The sequence below is a fragment of the Arachis hypogaea genome, chromosome 13 (genome assembly GCF_003086295.3).
Source record: "Arachis hypogaea cultivar Tifrunner chromosome 13, arahy.Tifrunner.gnm2.J5K5, whole genome shotgun sequence".
NCBI classification, from domain to species: Eukaryota; Viridiplantae; Streptophyta; class Magnoliopsida; order Fabales; family Fabaceae; genus Arachis; species Arachis hypogaea.
This window is the reverse complement of record NC_092048.1, coordinates 22,936,951-22,962,688: the sequence shown is the minus strand read 5'-3', so window position 1 is coordinate 22,962,688 and position 25,738 is coordinate 22,936,951. Positions and strand designations below refer to the sequence as shown.

Genomic DNA, 25,738 nt, shown 5'->3' with positions numbered 1-25,738 from the left:
TGGATAAAGTGAGATGCCAAAACTATTCAAGAGGCAAAAAGCTATAAGTCCTGCTCATCTGATTGAAGCTATGTTTCATTGATAGTTTGGAATTTATAGTATATTCTCTTTTTTTTATCCTATTTGATTTTCAGTTGCTTGGGGACAAGCAACAATTTAAGTTTGGTGTTGTGATGAGCGGATAATTTATACGCTTTTTGGCATTGTTTTTAGTATGTTTTTAGGAGAATCTAGTTACTTTTAGGGATGTTTTCATTAGTTTTTATGTTAAATTCACATTTCTGGACTTTACTATGAGTTTGTGTGTTTTTCTGTGATTTCAGGTATTTTCTGGTTGAAATTGAGGGACTTGAGCAAAAATCAGATTCAGAGGTTGAAGAAGGACTGCTGATGCTGTTGGATTCTGACCTCCCTGCACTCAAAATGGATTTTCTGGAGCTACAGAACTCAAAATGGTGCGCTTCCAATTGCGTTGGAAAGTAGACATCTAGGGCTTTCCAGCAATATATAATAGTCCAATTCTGGCATTCAACGCCAGCTCTCTGTCCAATTCTGGCGTCCAGCGCCAGAAAAGGATCCAAAACCAGAGTTGAACGCCCAAACTGGCACAAATGCTGGCGTTCAACTCCAAGAAGGACCTCTACACGTGCAACACTCAAGCTCAGCCCAAGCACACACCAAGTGGGCCCCGGAAGTGGATTTATGCATCAATTACTTATTTCTGTAAACCCTAGTAGCTAGTTTGTTATAAATAGGACTTTTTACTATTGTATTAGACATCTTTGGATCATCTTTGGACGCCTGGTTCTTAGATCAGAGGGGCTGGCCATTCGGCCATGCCTAGACCTTTCACTTATGTATTTTTAACGGTAGAGTTTCTACACTCCATAGATTAAGGTGTGGAGCTCTGCTGTTCCTCAAAGATTAATGCAAAGTACTACTGTTTTCTATTCAACTCATCTTATTTTGCTTCTAAGATATTCATTCGCACTTCAATCTGAATGTGATGAACGTGACAATCATCATCATTCCCTATGAACGCATGCCTGACAACCACTTCCATTCTACATTAGATTGAATGAGTATCTCTTAGATCTCTTAATCAGAATCTTCATGGTGTAAGCTAGAATGATGGCGGCATTCAAGAGAATCTGGAAAGTCTAAACCTTGTCTGTGGTATTCCGAGTAGGATTCAATGATTGAATGACTGTGACGAGCTTCAAACTCGCGATTGCTGGGCGTAGTGACAGACGCAAAAGGATAGTAAATCCTATTCCAGCATGATCGAGAACCGACAGATGAATAGCCGTGCCGTGACAGGGTGCGTTGATTATTTTCACTGAGAGGATAGGATGTAAACCATTGACAAGGGTGATGCCTCCAGACGATTAGCCGTGCCGTGACAGGGCATTTGGATCATTTTCCCGAGAGAAGACCGAAAGTAGCCATTGACAATGGTGATGCATCACATAAAGCCAGCCATGGAAAGGAGTAAGACTGATTGGATGAAGATAGCAGGAAAGCAGAGATTCAGAGGAACGAAAGCATCTCTATTCATTTATCTAAAATTCTCACCGATGATTTATATAAGTATTTCTATCCTTTATTCTATGTTTATTTAATTATTATTCGAAAACACCATTATCAATTTATATCTGCCTGACTGAGATTTACAAGGTGACCATAGCTTGCTTCATACCAACAATCTCCGTGGGATTCGACCCTTACTCACGTAAGGTATTACTTGGACGACCCAGTGCACTTGCTGGTTAGTTGTGCGAAGTTGTGAACCATGGTATTGGCATCATGTTTTTGGCGCCATTACCAGGGAAAGAAAGAGCGATGAATTTTACATAATCAAAGTGTAATCACAATTTCTGCGCACCAGTTATAAAGGCAATACGCTTTGATAATGCTGTTGAATTTAGATCACAATCATTTAATGATTATTGTGTGTCAACTGAAATTACTATAGAAGAGCCTGTTTCTCATGTGCACACTCAGAATGGTCTAGCAGAAGGGTGGCTGATTTGTTAGTCCCAACTATCTTTAGGACTAACGTTAGTCCCTTAGTCTAATTTTTAATTTAAACTGTTAGATCATTTTAATATTATATCTAACGGGTGTAGATTAAATACAAATTTATATGTTTAATTTTATTAAATACTCCCTAATATTTAATGTTTTTACAAATAATTCTCTTCATCTTCCTCTTATTATTTGTTTTGCAGATGGGGTCTCTTCTTCTTCTAATCTTCTTCTTCTTCTTTTTCTTCTTCACCACTGCAATGAACTCCGGCACTAACAGCAACTACTAGAGTCTGGATGGAGACTACCCATGAACGCATGCAACTATCAGAGCCTGGATCGAGATTATTCCGCACCCCTGCTCACCTCGCCACTAAAATTTGTGATGTTCTTGTCGTCTGTATGGTCATCGACGTCGTGTGGTGTTTTCCGAGGAGGAGGTCTTTTTCATCGAAGCTACCACACATACATACATAGAGACACACATTTCACACTTGAGACAGAAAAATCAAAAAAGAAGAAACAAAAGAAAAAAAAAGGAAAAAAATGTTTGCTGAAGAGAATGGCCTCAAAGGAGACCCACGACTTCCAGCCATTTCTCAAGCATCAGAGTCGTTCTTCACTTCCCCAACTAAGGTTTTCATTTTTTCTTTTTCTTTTTTCCTTATAACGTTTTTATTTTTATTTTCATTTTTTAGAATAACATAAAAAAATATTTTATTGTAATTTCTTTAATTTTTGAACCTTCTTCATCAATAGATCTATAGCTGTGCCTGTTTGGGTTCATAATATGCTTAGAAGTTTGAAATTGATGGTATGCCACACAAAAGATCAATGAAAAGACATGCATGAGACCAACTATAAGCTAATAGAATAAATCTAGCCATGGAACAAGAAAGGTCAGTAAATAATATTGCATTTTTCTTAATGCAATATATTTGTTGAAACTTATGGTTGAGCAGGACATAATTGAACTTTGTTAATTAGAGGGAGTGAGTGAAGGATTGTTGATGAATTTTTTTAATAGTTAATTGGTGTTAAAAATACATTCATGAGAATACTCATAACTCTTTAAAAAGAGTTACTTAATGATAATAATTGAACTTATTTAACAGGGGTAAATATATAGATCATTTAGTATGATGTCAATTTTTACTCAGTTTAATCTCAAGTATGGCATATATTGTCCTGTTTTATACATCGAATAGCTTGTATTCACTCATTTATTTTGTTTTTATGCTTACGGAGAAAATGATTGTGAAACTAATGGAAAAAATAAAGCAAATAGAATCCTAGGAAGACTATTTATAGCTCAAAATATGCTCATATCACATAGAAAATAATGTTAGCACTATGGTTAGGACAACAATAAAGAAAAAGTGATTTTACTAGAATTGGTTTTACTAGAATTGAGTGAAAAAATTTGTATTAAAAATTTGAATGCCTCTAGAGATAGTTGTGATAAATATAACATGTGCTTGTGAAGGATTACCATGTGTTCATAACACGCAGCGGAAGAAAAGAAAGTAATCCTTAAAGATCTATTTTGTGTTTAAACTTTATTCCAATAATATATAGATCAGATCTAAATACCTTTAGACGCTTTAGTAAAAATCACTTTCTCCTTCGATGGTACGAAGGCGCTATGCGTATCCACACCGAGACCAACCTTTGCTGTCAACTCCTTGACCAATGGACATCTGATCTAAATTGAAAAACCTCTTGCAACTCTTTGCACGCCATAAAATTCTTTTCCAATAATCAGGCTCACATACGTTTATGTCTGTAGCGGTAAAGGAATAAAACCCTTATGTTTTATTCTCTCTTTTCTGTGTTTCCTGTACTCTTGGCATACATATATATAGTATGAGATTTGTTACTGATTTTAAATTTGATTCTCAATTCAAATTTAAATCATATCTTTAAATTCCAAATCTGAATCCTTCAAATTTTATGAATCATATCATAACAATTTAAAACATAATCAATTTGGATCTCATCCAAATTTATAATTCAAATTCAGAAATAGAATAACTAATTATTCTCAAATCTCATTTAATACTTTTAATTATTATATTATTATTATATTCTTGGTGCTAGCAAAGAATATAATAATATTTTATTTGAATTAAAATAATTATTTATTTGATCAAATCAAAATAATAATTAAATAATTCTACAGCAAAGATTAGAACACTCGTTAGTGTGTGACCCCATAGGTTCAATACTAAGCGGGTAGTAAATTATAGTCATACTAAATTTACTAATCAAGGTTTGCATCTAGCAACACTCCTCAACGACCCGATAGTTTGAAGTAATATATTTTTACTAAGAACCTTAGAAGAACAAAGTATAATTCCTTCCATCTTTCCAGCTCTTGGTTAACCTTTAGAGTATGGTTTAATTGTCAAACTCTAACTTGTTACCATTATTATAATGAACTGTGAATGACTTAAGAAACTCATTTCTTCATTCATTCAATCCCCTTGGCCAAGGTTTTATTCATCTCAGTCATTATAATCATAGAGCTCAAACTCTTTACCGAGAGTTGACAGATTCCTTATTGACTAATCATTAATTCTACAAGTATTTAAATCATACCCAATATCCATTCAACTAGCACCCTAGGGTATTAGGTGTCCGGAATCAAAGTATAATAAATACATTGTTAATTACTATGATAGTCGCAGGTCAAAGAAAACTCTATTACTATGTTCATCTTGAGAATATCCTATTGACAACTATGCGGTAATTATAACCATTAGAAATTCTCAGAGTGAGTCAGTTCAATGGTCATATCTCTATATGCACCATCTATATATATAATTTAATAAATGAGATCTATTAATCTTCATCTAATGAAGACCATTATATATATATTGATCTTTCCGGATTATTAATGTCCTTTTTAATAATCCTATAACCAAGAACAATTTAGATTAAATTATAAAAGATTTATCTCTTAATATTATGATCACTATCACAATGATAAATCTCTAAATTTAATCAAGGACGTTATTATATTAACATTTTAATATAATAACAATAGCAAATTATATGACATATGATTGATTAGATTATGGTCATACTCCTTATTCCCAACAGCTTGTATAATAAAAAAATTGTCAGTGTTCTTTTTAAAGAGTTTATTAATGAGAATAATGAAACCTCATTATTTATGAGTGAAGGGTGTTCTCTTATATGGTAACTTGGTTGATTTTAATAGTTAATTCATGTCTTCATGAAAAGTCCTAGAAATATCCCTGATTATTTTTAAATTTAACTTATAAAAAAATATAGAGTTGGTTTAAACTTAGGAAATGGCTCAAATATGATGAAGATAGCATATATTAGTTCAAATAAGTAATATACATGCATATATACATTAAGTCAAGTTATGAGCCAACCAGTTAAATCCGTCTTTATTCAAGTTCCACTCACTAATATATGGATCCAACTTCTTAAACTATTAATGAGTTTAGTTCAAATAAAGGAGCTCACGGATGCAGTTCCATTAAATCAAACTTATGAGTTAGCCAAACTCGTTAGAATAAATGTGTTAAAATAGTTTTATATTTTATAGTAGAGTAAAATATTTTTTATATATGTGAGTTGAATTTATACTTGAGATTAAAGTAAAAAAGAAAAGTTACAATATTCATAAATTTAGTGTGTTGTGGTTGAATTTATACTTGAGATTAAAGTAAAATATTTTTTTATATATGTGAGTTAAATTTATACTGCAACTTCCGTAACTACCCTATTTTTTTATTTCAGTTTTCTAAATTTGAATTTTGAAATTTGACATATTAAAATTTGAAATTTAAAATATAAAACTTAACATTTGGAGTAACATCCAGATATTTCCAAAAATTGAATGCTCATGAATGTGATAGCAAGTTTCTGTATTTGACTTTGAATTAAATGTGTACTGGATGACTTTATTACCACGTTCCTTTTCCTATTTTTGATGAGTGATAAAATCTCGCGATATCTCAATTAATTTCACTTGATTTGTTTCCTGTAATTGTTCCTTTATAAAATCCATAACGGCCAGCCAGTTATAAACCCTTTTTGTTGTCAACCTACCTAACCTTGTCGGCAGTACGTTTTACAATTTCAATGGCCATTACAGAGAATGTCACTGCAGTTGCACCTGATTCGGTCTCAAATTCCAAGTAAATAAATTTACTTTTCATCAATTTCAATATTCATTTTACGTATATTAACAGTTAATGTTGCTAATATTTGGTTGCAGGTTTGAAGCTGACCCTTTTATGCGTATAAATGGTGTGGAATTTGTTGCAACGAGTGCAACCCCTACGCAAGACCCGATATTGCCGCAACTGTAGAATGTTTCTATAGATGAGTTATTTCGTGCAATTAAAGTATGTTAGCCATTAGATTATATTAATCCAATAATCCAAAGGAATAAAATCATTTAAATAAGTCTCCACTCCCTACTTGATTAGCCATTAATATAGACCTTGGTGATGTTTATTTACAGGACTTGAGGAGAGATGTGAAGGACCTAGGAGAGCTAAATAAGTCTATGGAAGAACTAACCAAGGCTTCTGGCAACATAGAGAGATCACTCAAGGTGATGGAGTTTAAGCTGTACCATAATGAAGATAAGTGCAAAGACCATGATGAGTACAACACAAACCTACCTCCCAAAGATTCAGTCAGCAATGTTGATTTTACTCAGCAAAGTGTAGACAGGAACCCAATGATGACACCAGTCACTGATCCACTATTGAGAAAGAGGTTGAGATGCAGCCCGGCACAACTCGACAATGATGTCACCATTGATATCTCTGATGCCAAAGATGATGCCACTATATCAGATAAGCATGAATCGGGGTTGTCTCAGGCATCATAATCTTCACGAATTGACAGCATTAAAGGAAAGTCCATTGTCAACCCTCAACTTAGAACCAAGGCTAAGTCTACAGGTTTCCTTGCCAGCAATTACTGTAGGACATTGCCCACTAAGGTAATGGAACCTTGGTTATTAAAACTTTGTCTTTTTTTTTTACTTGCCAGCTTAACCTCAAACCTCATTGCATTATTTCGTAGGTTGAATCCTCATTGACTCGAGGAAAATTGCTCACCTCCCCATTTCCTAATATGCAAGTTGCTAAGATGACAAAGACAGGGGATGCCACATTGTTTTCTGTTCCACGTCGACTCCCTGCTCAATCGGCTGGTGTGCCTTGCCTCCAAGGTGAGAGGTCACTGCCACCAGTATCTAACCCTAACCAAATGGAGAAATCACGTTACTATAAAAATTTATTCAATTAGCACATAATAAAAATTTATATAATATTATAATGAGAACTCTTCACTAAGTTCCATGTCGGCACTTGCATCAGAACCTCCTGCCCAAAACTCTTGATCTTCATAATCTTCTTCAATATCAGATGCCCAAAATCCCTACAAACAAAATATTGATCAATCTCCACTCTTATCAATGAAAATTATATAATTAACATGTGGTACGCAAATCATTAAACCAAGTATTACCATTTCTGCATCTGCATCCAAACCTTCCTCAAAAGGGTTCCTATTTATGCCACAAAAAGTTGCACAACTTGCATTGGTCTGCTGAATGTCCTTTGCCAATGGACAAGATTTTTTATTATGCCCTTCCATGCGACAAATACTACATCATTGTGGTTTTCGTTTTACCTTTTCACCTGGATGACACTTAGACCTACAATTTTGTGGATTCTTAGGAAAAATACCATCTGAATCATTAGCTTCAGCACCAACTTGCTTTTCTTGTTCATCTTTAATCTCGAAATCTTCGATTAGGCTCATAACAGTGTCTCGAACAAGGTTGAATCCCTCCTGCCTTCGACTAGCGACATAGGATAGTTGCCGACACCAATCCATCAAGCATCCATATTGACTCAATATTATAGACTCCCAAGTAACGCCACTTGAATCGAAAGTGCTTGTCTTGGCATTCTTCGACCACCTTTTCAACACAAGAGACTTTGGCAGCTCAAGGATGTTAAGAAACACTAGCACACAAACTATATGCTCACACGGAATTCCAAAAGAATCCATCCTTAAGCATGAACAATTAAATTTCATCATTTCATTATCCACAGACACCTCTCATGAACTATTTAGACTTCCATATTTAGATATTGTATAAAGTACAAATGAATCAAATGCCACATCTTGCACAACCTTCATTCTTGCAGCCCTAACAAGCATTGGTCAAAATATAAAAACTATCTCTCGTGTATAGAAATTTGATGCAGACCTTTCCAGAGGTTCTAATGCTGTTTTAAGTACCGAAAGACCAGATATGGAAACATAGTCAGCTTCAACCTCCTTATATCTTAGGTAGGTAAGACACCGCTTAAAATGCTTTATGAAATCAACCAAATTGTATTGAGATTTAACATATTTTGCAATAATAGAGTGCAAACCTTCACATCGAGAAGTTGTCCTAAATCCCGCAAAAAACTTGCCTCAAATATGTGCAGTGGCCCACATATGGCTTTTCTCGTACATGTCAATAATCCAATTCTTTTCAGCTACACCAAACTCCTCAACCATTCCAAACTACTTCTGCTCAAACACACTAATCTCATAATCTCCTAGCATCAATTTTTAAACATAGATGTAAATTTTGGGTTTCCAACATTACTTGTGGCGTTCCGAATGAGGTGCCAAGCACATAATCTATGATGGGCATTTGGGAATACCGCCTCAATTGCAAACCTCATTGATGGAGCACCATCTGTAATCACAGATACAGGTGCTTTTCCCTTCATGGCTGCCAATAGTTGTTGTAATAACCACACGTAGACCTCCTTACTCTCATTGGTAACTAGAGCACTTCCAAATACCATTGTTTGGTTGTGATGATTCACACCGGAAAACACTACTACCGGACACAAGTACTTGTTCTTCTTGTATGTCACATCAAAGGCAAGCACATCTCCAAATACTTCATAATCTAATTAGCTTCATCCATCACACCAAAATAGAGCTCGCAATACCCCCTTTAGCATCAACTATGTGCTCATAATAGAGGCAAGTATCTTCAGCTTTCTAGTTTTTGAGGTATCGCAATGCCGCTCTAGCATCACCTAGGACATGACGCCTTTGCCTAGCAATCTCATTATACATATCCCTTAAGGTATAATTAACATTCTCATAACCACCTGCTTGATTAGCTAACATAGCATATATATGGGATGTGCTAATGCCTGTCTGCCATTTTTCTATGTGTAGAAAGAAAACCAACTAACATAGAATCAAGGCAATCATGATTGTGCAATTCAACAAACAAAGCCAAATGCCATCTTCCAGTGTAAGCCACAAAACGAACTACAAACCTAGCCAGGCAACCACAACGAGTCTCAGATTTTGGCTCCCTTTTTCTATTTTCTATATTATAATATTTCTCTGGTCTAAATTCCTCACGAGAGCACACAAAAAATTGCTTCACATATTCTCCTTTGCTATTTTTCCAAGTCTTACTTTTTCTAGCACCAAAACCAACAAATTTTGTATAATGGTTATAGAAATCAAATGTTATCTGAAGATTAGGAAAATGAAAACATTCCATCTCATGAGCACCTATGTTCAGAAAATCAACCATGGCAATATTTTCAATATCTTATATTCAATATAATTCATCCACCTCATGTGAAAAACCGTTCCCATCAAACATTGCTTGAAATTCTTGCTTCCCTAAATCCTCAGAATTCACCGCTTCCTGCTCAATTTCATCTTGATACATTCCTTGAAATTTCTCTGTATCATCTGACTTTTCTATCATCTCATCAAAGAATACTCTTTCTTCCATTTTATCATTCACTTCAAGATCCTACTCAGCAATTTTATTTGCAACCGGAAAAATATAAAATAAATAGTATTCTAATAAATCAAAGTGCAGAGACCACTAACATGAAAATAATAGCAGTGTTCTGGTTCTATATTTTTTTATTTATTAAATTCTAAAATAAGTAAAATAGAAGAAAGCGTTGAACATGTAGAAAACAATCTCCCTTATGCTATCAAACCCAATATCGATTAAAAAAACAAAAGGAAGAAGAAACATTAATGTCCAAGCAAGAAATATCGACAACTATGTACAAGAAACGGATTTAAATCTATGAAAAAATGAACAGGGAACCATTAATGTGGAAGGAATAAGAAACTATGTGATAAAATACAATATTCATGCATTAGAGAGGACTTACCGGTAGTCGCACTTCTCTTGTGCCACCGTCTGAACTGCCATTTCTACCTCCATTATTAGATGCGTGCTCCATATGAACCCTAAGAGGTTTCAGATTTTCTGTTGTTTTGTTATTTAAATTAGTCATTAATATAATTTTAATTGGCCCAATAAAGAAATAGGGATATAATGGTAAATGATTAATACTGAGTTATTCTTGTAATAAATAAGAGATATAGTACTGATGTTGCAATAATAGACTAAGGATGTTTTTGCAAAAAAAAAAAAAAACAATTGTGTTAGACAAACATTATGATGGACCAACGTAAATGCCACCTAGCAGAAGCATTGATTAAACGCCTAGTTAATAATTAGACCATTACTTATGAGAACTAAACTGTCCATTTTAACATGGAGGCATGCTGTTTTGTATGCTGCAGCACCTATATGCTCAAGACCAACAAGTTACCTAAAATCCTCCCTTTTACAACTGGCTTGCGGTCAGGAGCCAAATATTTCTCATTGTAAGATATTTGGATGTACGGTTTATTTTCCAATTACTCCACCACAACGCACAAAGATGGGACTCCAAAGAAGATTGGGGATATATGTTTGTTATGAATCTCCGTCAATTATAAAATATCTTGAACCCATGACGGGTGATTTATTTAAGGCAAGATTTTTTGATTGCCACCTTGATGAAACAAAATTTTCAAATTAGGGAGAGAAAATAAGCAGTTGGAAAAGAAAATTATTTGGAATACATTGTCGTTATTATATTTAGATCATCGCACTAGACAATGTGAAATAGAAGTACAAAGGTTAATTCATATGCAAAATATTGCAAACCAATTGCCAGATGCATTTATTGATCTAAAGAGAGTAAAAAAATCTCACATTCTAGCTGCAAATGCACCAATAAAAAGAAATATTTTGGAAGGTCAAATTGTTAGTGCAAATGAAAGCAATCAACGCCTAAAGCGTGGAAGACCAATCGGTTCTAAGGATAAAAATGCTCGAAAAAGAAGAGAGATAATCAATCATGATGGTCACAATATGGAGGAAAATACTCAAAGGGGATCTGAAGACATAAATATTGATGAAATATCTGAAGAGGTTCAGGTACCTAAAAATGAAGAGATCTCGATAAGTTATGTCACTACCGAAAAAATATGGGACCAAAAGAATACTGTTGTCGACAACATTTTTGCTTATAATATTGTTGTAGAAATAGCAAAGCAAAATAAGGATCATGAACCAAAATCTGTCAAAGAATGCAGACAAAGAGATGATTGGTCAAAATAGAAAGATGCAATTCACACTGAATTAACTTCACTTAGAAAACGTGAAGTTTTTAGTCCTATAGTCAAATCCCCTGAAGGTATAGAGCCAGTGAGATACAAGTGAATTTTTGTACACAAACAAAATGAGAAAATGAAATAAAAAGATACAAAGCTCGACTAGTAGCACAAGGGTTCTCACAAAAACCTGGTATTGACTGTGTGGAAACATATTTTTCTCTGGTGGATTTAATAACATTAAGATATCTGATTAGTCTAGCTGTGAATTTAAAGCTTGACATGCGCCTAATGAATGTTGTTACAGCCTATTTATACGGCTTAATTGATAAAGAAATTTATATGAAAGTCCCAGAAGGACTCAAAGTGCCTGAAGTATACAATAATTCTCTGGAGATTTGTTTAGTAAAACTTGAAAAATCTTTGTATGGATTAAAACAATCTGGGCTTATGTGGTATAAACGTCTCAGTGAATACTTATTGAAAAATGGATACAAAAATGACCGTATATGTCCATGTGTATTCTTAAAAAAATCTAAATCCAAATTTTTTATTATTGCAGTATATGTTGATGATTTAAACATCATTGGATCACCTAAAGAGATTCCAAAACTGTAGATTATTTAAAAAGAGAATTTGAAATGGAAGATGTTGGTAAGACAAAATTTTGTCTTGGTTTACAAATTGAACACTTGAAGGACGATATATTCATCAATTAGTCAACTTATACTGAAAAACTTTTGAAAAAATTTTACATGGACAAGGCACACCCATTGAGGACTCCAATAGTGGTAAGATCACTAGATGTGTATAAAGATCCATTTTGACCATGTGAAAATAATGAGGAGCCTCTTGGTCCTGAAGTACCCTATCTTAGTGCTATTGGTGCGCTAATGTATCTCGTTAACAATATAAAATCAGATATAGCTTTTTCAGTAAACTTGTTATCGAGATTTAGCTCCTGTTCAACTAGAAGACATTGGAATGGTGTCAAACATATATTAAGATATCTTCAAGGATCTGTTGATAAGGGTTTATTTTACTCCAACGAATCAACGTTTTAATTTGTTGGATATGCAGATGCAGGTTTTCTTTCTGATCCATATAAAGGCAGATGACAAACAGGTTCTCTATTTACATGTGGTGGCACAGTTATATCTTGGTGCTCAACAAAACAAATTATAGTTGCAACATCCTCAAATAATGTAGAAATATTAGCAATTCATGAAGCAACTCGAGAATGTGTTTGGCTTAGGTCAGTCACCCAACATGTTCAAGATATATGTAACTTACCTGTGAAGAAAATGCCAACAGTCATACACGAAAATAACTTTACTTGTATACATCAACTAAAAGAAGGATACATCAAAGGAGATAGAATAAAGCACATTTCACCAAAGCTCTTCTACTCTCATAATCTTCAACAAAGTGATGATATATAGACGTTCAACGAATCCATTCCAATGATAATTTAGCAGATATGTTCACTAAAGCACTACCTACTTCAACATTTGAGAAACTAGTATAAAAGATAAGAATGCGCCAACTAAGAGATATCAAGTGATGTAATTATGAGGGGGAGTAATACGGGTTGTACTCCTTTCTTTAACCATGGTTTTTATCCTACTTTAGATTTTTTTCTGGTAAGATTTTTAACAAGGTAGCTACCTAACGTATTATAGGACAGTGTACTCTTTCTCCTTCACTATATTTTTTTAGTAAGATTTTTTAATAAGGCACTAGTCTACTATTACTATTAGGGACATCCAAAGGGAGTGTTATAAATATATTTATTGTGGATGCGTTGGTCCCTTGGCTAAGAATTGGGCTCTTGGCTATAAATAGTCCTTCTCATATTCTCTAATGTACACAATCAATAATAGAATTAACTATCATTCTCTTTATTCTCTCCTCTTTTCTTTAAATCTTAATCCTTATTTTCATAACAAGTTCTTGTCATTTTAAAAATTTTCAAATGAATCAAAGTAGAAAAACTAAAAAAAATGTTTGGTAGTTAACTTTATATATTAATTATGTACTTCTATTATAATTAATTACCATCAACATTAAACTAATAAAAATAATATTAAAACAGGAAAAACATAAGGATGATGATGAAAGCAACAGACCTCATTGATACTATTTTGTGTGTTGTGCATAAATGATGATGATATAGAATATATATAGAGAAAGAGAGGGTAAAACATATACATAAAGATTGCTCTTCATCGCTCAAATTTGGTTAGAAATAAGAGACTAAATTAGAGAAATGATTTGTGTATTATTGAGTATGAGTATATTCAAGTTGTATAGAATAATACAATATAATATAGAAGGGTATATATAAGTACTAAGAGAATCGAATATATATATATATATATATATAAGGTCCCTTTTCTGTACAATATTCAACCAAATTGACCAGGTTTTTATGATGCAACATTTCCAACAACATAACTTCGATTCTCTTAGTACTTATATATACCCTTTTATATTATATTGTATTATTCTATACAACTTGAATATACTCATACTCAATAATACACAAATCCTTTCTCTAGTTTAGTTAGAGCCATGATATCCTCCTTGAAGAGGATAGGTTATTTTTCTCCCGGTAAAATCACCGTATTTTTCACACTTTTTCTCTATGCCATTTTTGTTTGTCTTTTGTCACTCTTATGATACTTTTTCACCTCACCGATTAACATATTATCTTCGTCTTGTGTCTTTCGGAATCTAATGAATCAAGCACCACTGTCATCCGTTACTTACTTATTCTTATGGAGAAACTATATATTTTTCGTCACCTTCCGATAGTTTGTCATATCTTTGCACTTTATTACTTTTCTGCAGTTTTTTGGAAGTTTGCCATATTTTAAGCAATTTTTTTGGTAATTGGCCACTCTCGCAGCAGTTTCATCTGCGCTTTCTTCCAGCAATTCCGTTTGCGTTTTCTTCAGACAGCGACAGTTTCATCTGCGCTTTCTTCCGGCAATTCTGTCTGCGTTTCCTTCAGACAGCGACAATTTCATCTACGCTTCCTTCCGGCAGTTTCATCTGCACCCGTTCTATCAGTTTATGCATCTTTTTATTTCATTGTTTTTTCAAACTCAAGTTATCACTTGAGTTTGAGAGGGGATGTTAAAATATAATTAAGATCAATTAAGATCAATTAGATCAATTAGTATTATTTAGCATATCTGAATATTTATTATAAAATATTACGTCTTTATTATTTCGATTCTCTTTGTACCTATATATACCCTTTTATATTATATTGTATTATTTTATACAACTTGAATATACTCAATAATAAACAAATCTTTCCTCCAGTTTAGAAACAAGAGACTAAATTGGAGAAAGAATTTGTGTATTATTGAGTGCATTCAAGTTGTCTAGAATGATACAATATAGAAGGGTATTTATAGGTGCTAAGAGAATCGAAATAATAAAGACGTAATATCCTATAATAAATATTATGATATAGTAAATAATGCTAATTGATCCTAATTATATTCTAACATCCCCCTCAAACTCAAGTGACAACTTGAGTTTGAAACTTATTGAAAACAATGAATAGAACGAGTGCAGACGGAACTGCCGAAAGGAAGCGCAGATGGAACTGCCGCTTGTTTGAAGGAAGCGCAAATGGAACTGCCACAAAGAAATGCAGACGAAACTATTTCAAGGAAACACAGACGGAACTGCTACGAGAGGACGCAGACGGAACTGCCACGAGAGGATGCAGACGAAACTGCCACGAGAGAACACAGATGGAACTGCTAAAAGAGAGCGAAAACAATATGATTTCTTCATGAGAATAGGTAAGCAGCGGATGACAATAGTGTTTGATCATTCGACTTGGAAAAACATAAGACAGAGAGAACAGGCTAGTCGGTGAGGTGAAAAAGTATCAATTAAGTGACAAAAGGTAAGGAAAAATGACATAGAAAAAAAGTGCAAAAACAATGGTGATTTCACCGCAAGGAAAATAACCTATCCTCTTCAAGGAGGATTGCATGGCACGGAAGAAAAGTATGAAAAATACGGTAATTTTAACCGAAGAAAAACAACCTATCCTCCTCAAGGAAAATACCATGGCTATTGCCACACTTTTTTCAGCTTTTCGCCACGCTTTAAAAGCGTGGCAGTAGAGCTGTTTTCTTGTAGTGCATGTTAGAAACAAGAGACTAAACTCGAGAAAGAATTTATGTATTATAGAGTGTATTCAAATTGTTTAGAATAATACAATATAGAATGATATTTATAGGTGTTAAGAGAATCGAAATAATAAAGACATAATATTCTATAATAAATATTCTGATATGCTAAATAATGCTAATTGATCCTAATTATATTACATATATATTTGTTTTTGTGTTATATTTTCAGTTTTGGTGTTTGGAATTGGATATATGATTTAAATATTTAATGATTGATGGTTGGGATAAAAAAAAGTTTGGTGTTTAACTTTATGTATTTCTACTATAATTAATTATTATTAATATTAAACTAATAAAAAAAATCTAGATAAAAATTACAATATTTATTTTAATTTTTTACTCTCAATCAAACTTTTTTTTTTAATTTATATTTGAAATTCAACTATCTTTTAAAATTGTCACTTTTTATTATTTCAGTTAATTAGAAAATACATATTAAACTGACGTTTTTCATCATATAAGTCACATATTTAAATATATATTTTATCTTAATTTGTTATTATTATATATGTCATATATACTATTAATCCATATTTGAATTTTAATGATGAGTACATAACTGCAAAATTCTATTTATAGTTTTATGAATTTTAAATATAAATATTAAATCGAATAAAAATTCTATCGAAAAGTTACAAGAAAAATTTTTGCATTTTATTATTAGCTATGTATATTAGTACTTAGAAGCATAACTTAAAAAGTAAAAAGGGATAAATGAAATGCAGTTTTGGGTTAACTAGTGAAATAAGAGTTAAATTTATTTTTAAAGCGGTTTGTTTTGAGTTAAGATGAAGAATTTTTTTTTTTTTGGTTGTCTACAGTATCTCCTAATCCGACAGGTTAAGGACTAATCCGTCGTGGATCTGAGTTCCATTTAAGGGTCTGCCGCTGGTCAATGGGTTGCTGCATGCATAAGGCGGGATTCGAATTCCGATACTTGTTTAAACGGACGAGTGAACTAACCACTCGACCAACTCAAGTTGGTTTGAAGAATTTAATTTTGACGCACTGTAATTTTACACGTGCATTTAATTACATAATACTACATCAGCAAAAATAATTATTTTTTGCATTGATTGCGTGTAAAAATAAGAGTTAAATGTACTTTTAACGCGGTTTGTTTTGAGTTAAGATGAAGAATTTAATTTGGATGCACTGTAGTTTTACATGTGCATTTAATTACATAACCTCACATCAACAAAAACAACTATTTTTCGTATTAATTGCGTATATGGTCATTCAAAAGAATAAATATGATTGCACAACTATAAAATTTTTATACCTTCAGTGCATCAAAATTAAACTCTAATATGAATGGGTTCATATTTGTTATCGGAAAAAGTTTGGTAACCAAAATTTTTCAGCCATAATTAGCCAAAATTTTCCATAATTCACTTCATTTATATCATTTAATATTAGTTTTATTTTTTATCTCACTCTCTTATCATTCTACTTATCACCGTTCTTATCAAATCTACTTATTAATGATATTAATTATAAAATCATATCCCTTTTTATTAGGCATTATTGTAATCAATACTTAATATTCCTTTTTATAATTTGATTTTTATATATAAAAATACAATAAAGATTAATAATAATTATATTTAAGAACGGTAATTATAATATCAATTACATTAAATAATTGCAATTGATTCTTTGTTCGTTATGGTATTTATCATTAATTATTGGAGATATGAAACATAAAACCTATCCTAATATATACTTTATGTTAATTCAATCATATTCATTCAAAAATCACAAGAATAACACCATTGCAAGCACAATAGTGTATAAGCCAAGAAATTTTACAAGAAATTGTTTTTAACTAGTTTTGATGAGGTATGGTAATAAACCGATTTTTTTTGTTTTTATGTGTATTTATAATTATATTGTACTACTATGTTCATACACATAACATTCATACGTTTATATACATAACATCCACAATTACATACAACTAACATCTAAAAATTAAATTCATGTTTATTAGATATTACAACCATACACGTATCATTTTTTAGTTATTGCATAAGTAACTATTAAGTTAACACAGATATTTTTAAATTTTATCATAATTAAATTTAAAAAAATGTCAAATTCTTAAATTAATTTATTCAATTGATAAATTTACTCATAACATCCATAAATTTATCCACATAACATCTATAATTTCATATTAATAACATCCATAATTTATACTCATAATATTCATAATTTCATACTATGATGTCTATAATTAATAAATTTTTATAATTAATATTATCAAATTTTAAACTATACGTCTTATTGTATTCTTCAAATTATCTCATATGTGCACTAGTAGGTCGTTATTTTAATTATTTTAATATTTTTTTAATATTTATATGTATGCTTATTTATTGATTTTAATATGACGAGTTAATAATTATTTTTAAAAAATTATTTTTAAACTTTTTGTTTATATTTTATATTTTATTTTTTATTTTTAATAGTCTATATGTAAAATATAAGTTGTATAGTAAAAGTTGTTAAAATTTTTTAATTATTTAATTTTCATAATTTTTGCAGAGAATTATTGTATTTAATGGATAATAATGTGATTGAGAGATGTTAGAGATTTGATTTGAGAGAAAATGAAATTGATTTTGGAAAGAACATTAATGACTCTAAATATGCAGCAAAATGATAGGTGATAGAGAGAATAAGTGATAAGGAAGTGTATGTCATTTGCTTATCAAGAGAATGAAAATTTTTACATGATATTTCTATATTGTAATTATTTTTTGGCTACCTAACATTACCCTTTGTTATCTGCACTAATAAATATTTTCAATTTTCTTTTAAATTGATGCCCGTTAACATAGAGTATTTTACTCTCAAAATAATGAAGGATATCGAAGAATTTACCTTGTAATTAATTAACAGTATGATAACTCTGATATATATTTAAAAACCTTTTTTTTTTAAATATTGGATTAATCGCTATACATTCAAAATATAAACTTACTGAAAAAAGTTTCTAGAATGAGAAAGGTTGTAAAAATAAAATAATGTTTTAATTAGTTTTTAAATTTATAACATTTATGATTTATCATTGGAACTGATTTATAGAGCGGTGGTCGGTCGAGCTTTGTTTGGTGTGTAAGACAGAGCCTTCATCTGGCTTTGGATATATATATTTTTTTAACTGTGTGATTAAAGCTACTTTTAGAATTTTTCTTATAAGTTACAAGTGTCGTAAAATTTCAGGATCATTTGAAAATCACCTCTTTGTATGCTGTTGAAAAAGTAGGCCAAGACCACACGATTCAGACTTGAAATAAAAGATTTGGTGAGCACATCGATTTTAATAAATTATGACTAACATGTTTGCCAATTTATCTCATTAGATTAAACACTTGTTAATAATAGAGTTTTTATTGTGATAAAAATTAAGATTGGAAAAATTTACAAGGAACTAAGAATTTGACAACAAAAACAACTACAGAACATACAGAAAAGTGTGTGTCATTCAAGAAATCTTGAACAAATTACAATACTTATACAAAGTTGATGTAGTCATCATCATCTCATGTTGGAGGCAGGACTTGAAACTACAGTTCCATTGAATACCTTCCTCCTCTCCTTTCTATGGAGTACCCGCAAATTTGGTGACTTAGGTTTTGTTGTGTCTTTGGTAGACCTAATATGCAACAGCGAGTGTTAGTTATATTTTATTATAAGAAAATATTTTTCAATAAATAACCGACACAGTTCAGGGATATACTTTTGGGGACAAAATGGATGATCAAATTTAGGAATAGGTCTAGCATGAGGAACCATTGTCCTTCTCAACTGTTTCAGAGCCTTCTCTTCCTCTATCTGGGTTGTTCACAAATTTATCACAAATTTATCACTATCAAAATGTTAACAACACCAAGATAATTATGACAATGTACCAAAGTTCACAAAATATTTATACCATTCTTGCTGCTTCACTTTCTTCTCTGTATCGTTTGTACATCATTTCTTTCTCCTTAATCTGCCAAAAAAAGAAGCTATATTAGTACCAATAACAACATACAACAAAAAAAATTCAGGCAATTATTATTTTCAAGTGAGATTTTTTACCCTTTCATCAAATTGTGCTCGATCCACAGCACGATGTTCCACGTGTAAATTAAACTGTTGAACTTGTGTAAGGGGTTTCCGAACCTTTTCTGGAACTGGGATTGGGTCCCTGCTTGCAATAATATCCACAAAGACTATTAAACATTGTATGTCTTCATACACGTCAGGAAGAATAAAACTCTGAATTGTTACTCACTCATTTAAGATTGGCTGTGCCTTGAATGTTCTCATCTCGGCCTCTTCTTTCTCCGTTCTTAGTCTTTCTTCCATTTCCTTCTGCATTTCTTCCTCATGTCTCACTAGGCTCTCCAGTTGGAATGGTTCTGGTTTTGTGCATTGCTTGGGTTCTGGTTTTGGCGGAATCTGCAAAGACACCAACAATTTTATATATACACTATCAATTAGTAAACATTAATGGGGCGCCGAAATTGACAAACTTCTTACCACAGGGTAGTCAGTGGTATAAGGATATGGATTAGCCTTGGGAACCCTCGCTCTTTCCTCCTCCCACTGTTTTGTTAGAAGTTCTACCAACAATCTCTTTTCTTTTTCAGTGCCTCTTTCCTAAAACATGATTAAGAATGTTGGTACTAGCAAAACTAGACTATTCACACCATGCTATATTAATCTTCCATGAAAGGTGAAGTAATGAACCTCGGTCCGGAGATGAAATGGATTTGGAGTTGTGTTTCTTGGAAGAGGATTATGGCTCCGTGCAGATTCAGATGACTTCAAAGACAGCTGCAAACCACAAAGCAAATGAATCTCTTAACTGATAATAAATATCTAGGAGCAAAATTTTACAATTTAACTCTAATACCTTGTCAAACAAATCTGCCACAGCAGCAGGTGGTGGGATCCTCTCATTTGTTGCGAAGTTAAATTCTTGAGGCTCGGTAACATTCTTCTTTGCATTGCAGAATATGCCAATGTCCCCTTTACTTTCAAAAATCTGACAAGAAACCATTTTGGTTACATAAAATTCCTGAAGGATAGAACAAGATTCTTACATAGGTAACATCAAAGTTGGACCATTACCTTCTTATTTAGCGGCCTTGCCTTGAATTTGGGGGCTTTCTCAAGCTCCTCTTGCTCTAATTCCATGGAGCTCTTCACCTTGGGTGGGCGGGCCCTCAGTGATGTTTGAAGTACAGGTGTTTTAGGTTCTGTAAGATGATGAGGCTTCCATGAATTATCCTGTGTCAAAGAAGGAAAAGACATGACCTAATGAATCGAAGTGAATAAATAAGCCAACATATCCAAAATGGATAATATAATTCCTGTTGCTCTAAATTACCTTCTGAGATAGCTCTGTTGAAGCGACTGATGCTGAATCTACATTCTGATGGGCCCTGGCCATTGTTTCCAAATGAAACTCCTAAAGAAAATAATAAATAAATAATTGTTAGTACTAATACATCACATTAAGCATTTCTGATAAACATATTTTGATGTGGTTTACCTTAAACTCTGGAGGATGGGGTGTACTTCTTGGTATTGGAGGCAAACTTGAAGTCTGCAAAATCTATAATGGATAAAAAAAAAAGTAAATAAATAAATTTTATCAATCTAGGCATAAAAGATAACATTCACGTACAGTCCCAAAGAGAAGAATGAAAATGTACCTTCTTATTCAGTGGACGAGCCTTAAACTTTGGCATTTTAGCCATCAATTCTTCCTCAAGTTCAGCACTACTCTTCACCCTAGTTGGGCGAACCCTTTGAGTTGTCTCAAATTCAGGTTCTTTTGGTCTGGTCAATGTTAGTTTCGGTTTCGTCTGGTCATGGAAGCAACATTTTCCCGACTAATTAGTCAAAGATGTATTTTAACATGCACCATATGATAAAAAAAGGAGAGAAAAGAACAGATCCATATCTTACATTAGAAAGAGCACTGGGCAATGACAGGTCTCTGGTACTGGACTGAAATCTTTTAAGTATTTCTGCTGTTGATATAAATGGTACAGGTGCTGTTTTTGGTGTTTCACGAACATAAACCTATCATATACAGACATAGATAGTTCAATATAAAATGATTCAGCAGTAAAATATAAAATTATAACAAAATGGATCTTTTATTAATATATGAAATTAATGACCATCACAAACCTTTCTGTCTTCTTTGTTAGTCTTGCTAGTACTTGAAGAGATGTTGGCATTGCTAGTGGTTAATAAACCCAATTTAGACTTATGAGGCAAATTCTGATGTTTGACATTCAGAATCTGGAAAGTTTTGAAGAAGAAAGAAAAAAGGATACAGTCAAGATAAGACATAAAAAAAAAATTAAACGGGAAAATGTGGAAGAAAAACGGCAAAATTTACCTGTCTACTCTTTCCTCCTTCCAATTTTTGCCTTTTAATAGCTTGATTCTCTTGGGCCAAATGGGGAGTCCCAGTAGTGCTGGTTTTCATGGATGATGACTGTAACTGTGGTTTTTTACTGGTGCCTATCATTCTAGCCGTCTCTTGCTTCTTGGAGGTGGTGGTTGTCAATCTTTTCTGCAATGTTGGTTTGGGAGTGCAAGCATCTTTTCCTACTTCAGCAGACCCATCTCCAGGTGATGAAATCCCTTTGCAAACATCTTCACTTCTTTCCGTATCAGCAGGAACCTGATATTCATTGATCATAATTGTTATATGAGAACTTAAGTCAATAATCAGGGAACAAATTTTCCAAAAGGCATGCTCAGATTGCAGTAATAATTACCACATGAGAAGTAGTTGTGTTGTTTTCTTCTTTGACTTCACTGCAAGGTGCATCATCTTCCTTTATTTCAGTAGTCATGCTCTGTGGCTGTTTAATTGTTTCCTGAAAAGTCTCCTCAACATTTTCGGATGTCTAGTAAAACAATATATGATCAGTGATGATAATTCAATCAAATTTTAAGCACAACATTATATCATCAATGTAGAAGTAAGAGTACCGTGTCTATTTTGTCAGCTTCACTAAAATCACACAAGGTATCTACCGTGATAGATCTACCAACCTTGATTTTTGGCATGAATGCTGCAACAATTTGAAGAACCAAGTAAAGATCAATCACGTAAAGATTTCATATAATAAACACCAATTAGAAAACAAACTAAACAATAGTTTGAACTTTTTATCCTGATAGCCATCCATTTAACCTTTCTGTAGAGAGAACAATATGTAACGTTTAAAGAGGATAACCCCCCGCAACCTAAAAGGTATTGGTGCAAAAAGAATTGAAATTCCTATTAGGCGAATTATCCAATATTTACTTGAAGAATTTGCAGAATAGCAGCCACAGGAGAAACCACTGATAAGATATCAGCAAGGATTCTCACTACGATGCAAGACAAACGAGACAATTTGACACAAAAAAGCGAATTATCCGGATCACTAGTATCAATCATAAAGGAAAGCTAACTTCTCTTTTTCATTTCAACAAATCCCTCCATCCAAAAGAAAGCAATCAATCAGTGACTACCACAATTTCTTGGCAGAATGACCAAAATAAAATCTTGCTATATTTCCAGAAAGAACCTACGCAATAAACCCTAAAATTCACGTTGAAACTATCAAATAAGAGATCCGAGCCCATTGAAAACACACAATTCTTCAACATAACATTCACGCAAACAAGCCCTGCTTCGATCCTATGTGTATTACCTTAAACCCTAAAATCCCAAATTTTCACCCAACGACAAATTAGAGGAACGAAACTTACGTGAAGGTGCGTAGGAGAGTGCAGTATCGAACCATAGCTGAGCCCTGCGCTCGTCCTCCTCGGTTTCCCCATTGATGAAATCAAAGAACCTCGGCGCCGAGAACTCGTAGGTCTCATCGATCATGATCATCGTGGAGCCGCCGCCACCACTGATGTTACTACTTCCAGTTTTCTCCGACGCCGCCGCTGCCATGTCCAATTATTTGAGTACAACCTCGAATTGAGGTGAAAGAGGGTTTTTCTTTCCTCCAAGTTTATGTCTCTGGTTGAGTTCGATTGGTGCTGAGTTTGATATAATTTTTAAAGTAGATATTATGAGATGAAAACAGAGAGATCGTGTGTTTGCTTTGCTGCTTGCTACTGAAGAAGGAGGGAGAGGGAGTGTGTAAGTGTAATGTTGCAAGAATGTAACGGTCAGTTTTCTCTAACGGTCGAAATACCAGAGAAGAAACTTTTTAAAAATAAAGTTATTAATAATAATAATTTGTGCCATTTGTGGTGGTTTAAAATCATCATAAATTATAAAAATAAATCCCACAAAATCAATCTGTTACTAATAAACGAATTTCGTATAATCCTAAAATAATTTTGTTAGAAGTCGAAATATTCTTTTTTTAAAGACAAAAATTGTCTCATTGTTTAAAAAAAAATAGATAGAAATCAAATTGAATATTTAAAATATTTATATATTTGACTCATGTTATTATTATGTATTTATTTATTGGTGTCAAAACTTTTACTAATTTTATAAGAGTTAATATTCAAAATCGTCCCGGAAAGATATTCCGATCTCCATTTTGGTCCTCGAAAGATAAAGTTAATCAAAATCGTCCCCGAAAGATACACGACTTGGTCACGTTAGTCCTTCCGTCAGTTGGATGATGACGTGTCACGTTAAGTGCCACGTGGCGCATGATGACGTGGTGGGTGATGCTACGTGTCACGAGATGATTGGTTGACATGTCAGGTCAGTGACACGTGGCATGTCACGTGTCACTTTCCATGTAAAAAAGTTATTTTTAATCAAAATAGTTCTTGAAAGTTCAGAGGTAAGTCATTTTCATCCCTAAAATTTTAAAAAATAATCAAATTAGTCCTTATATAATTTTTTTTAATTTTTTCTTGATAATATTAAATTTGAAATATTTTTTGGAGTAATTTACACATATAAAATAAATGAACAAAATCTTTACGCAAATACAATATTGGCAATTTCCAGACGCAAATGCAACAAACGCAACTATATATAATCCGCTACACCCTGTAGCGGAACTCAATTGCACGTAATCCGCTACAAGCTATCGCGGATTACGTTGAGAGTTGCGTTACTCATAAACCGCTACACCCTGTAGCGGTTTATGATCATATGGTGCAAGACTCATAATCCGCTACACCCTCTAGCGGATTATGAAGAGTGTAGAAAACCGGGTTGGCTTATGTTTAAAAAAATTATACTTTCTAAAATCGGGTTTGTTTTGCATAGAATAAAGGGCATTTTAAGCCATTTTCTATGCAAAACAATTTTAAAAAATGACTTAAAAAATGTTATGAGTACTATAAAAGTTTGTAACATCTTAGTAATTTAGGTAAATACTGGTTATAACTATATTTTTCTTAATTTTTAAATTATTATTGGCTATGTAGAGTATTTCTTTAATATCCTAAGTCATTAGAACATTACAAATTTTTATAGTACTTCTAACATCTTTTAAGCCATTTTTTATTATTTTGTATAGAATAAAATATTTTTTTATAGTATAATTTAAATAAATTTTTTTCTCAAAAGATAAATTTTATTGGTGCAATAAAATAATAGGCTCATTTTGGACTTACAGCAAAAGAAAAATGGGAATTCCCCAACTAAGCAAACGTGCTAGATATTAACTCCTGATAAAGACATGGAACGTTACTAAAAGGCGTGAAAAGGGTAAAGTGAAAAAGAAAGAATTTTTGGAGGAGGAGCGTCGTTCATCAATGGAGGTGAGTCACTGCTTCCAGAGTTTCGGACCTTGTATTAAAAAAATATTCATGAGCTATTAAAAATGGGCAAAAGAGTATGTATGAAATTCGAATTGATAGCTCATTAATATTTTAAAGAAGTCTCATAATTAAATATTTTGTTAGTTTTTTTTAATGCATGAAATAAAATATATATTTTTTAATTTTTAAATTATTAATTTTTTTAATCAATTATT

General features: G+C 32.6%; 1 protein-coding gene across 1 annotated transcript; it reads right to left on the bottom strand.

The window, feature by feature from the left end:
- Positions 1-19,138: 19,138 nt before the first annotated feature.
- LOC112737692 (protein TPX2) lies at positions 19,139-23,968 on the bottom strand. Its single transcript, XM_025787709.3, has 18 exons — positions 23,544-23,968; positions 22,776-22,858; positions 22,559-22,690; positions 22,174-22,461; positions 21,960-22,073; positions 21,732-21,848; positions 21,476-21,628; positions 21,313-21,375; positions 21,148-21,228; positions 20,889-21,047; positions 20,671-20,802; positions 20,505-20,591; positions 20,295-20,414; positions 20,047-20,213; positions 19,851-19,959; positions 19,702-19,761; positions 19,507-19,601; positions 19,139-19,422 (listed from the first exon to the last, which is right to left on the bottom strand). Exons 1-18 carry the CDS (start codon positions 23,734-23,736, stop codon positions 19,305-19,307), a joined length of 2,271 nt encoding a protein of 756 aa, XP_025643494.1. The 5' UTR covers positions 23,737-23,968; the 3' UTR covers positions 19,139-19,304.
- Positions 23,969-25,738: the final 1,770 nt, after the last annotated feature.

Excerpts from the sequence above, each read along its gene's own strand:
- LOC112737692 (XM_025787709.3), bottom strand. The coding sequence starts at position 23,736 with ATGGCAGCGGCGGCGTCGGAGAAAACTGGAAGTAGTAACATCAGTGGT. Across the intron at positions 22,462-22,558 it reads ACACAACTACTTCTCATGTG|GTTCCTGCTGATACGGAAAG; the intron begins GTAATTATTACT and ends AATGAATATCAG. Across the intron at positions 21,376-21,475 it reads CTCGTCCACTGAATAAGAAG|ATTTTGCAGACTTCAAGTTT; the intron begins GTACATTTTCAT and ends TATCCATTATAG.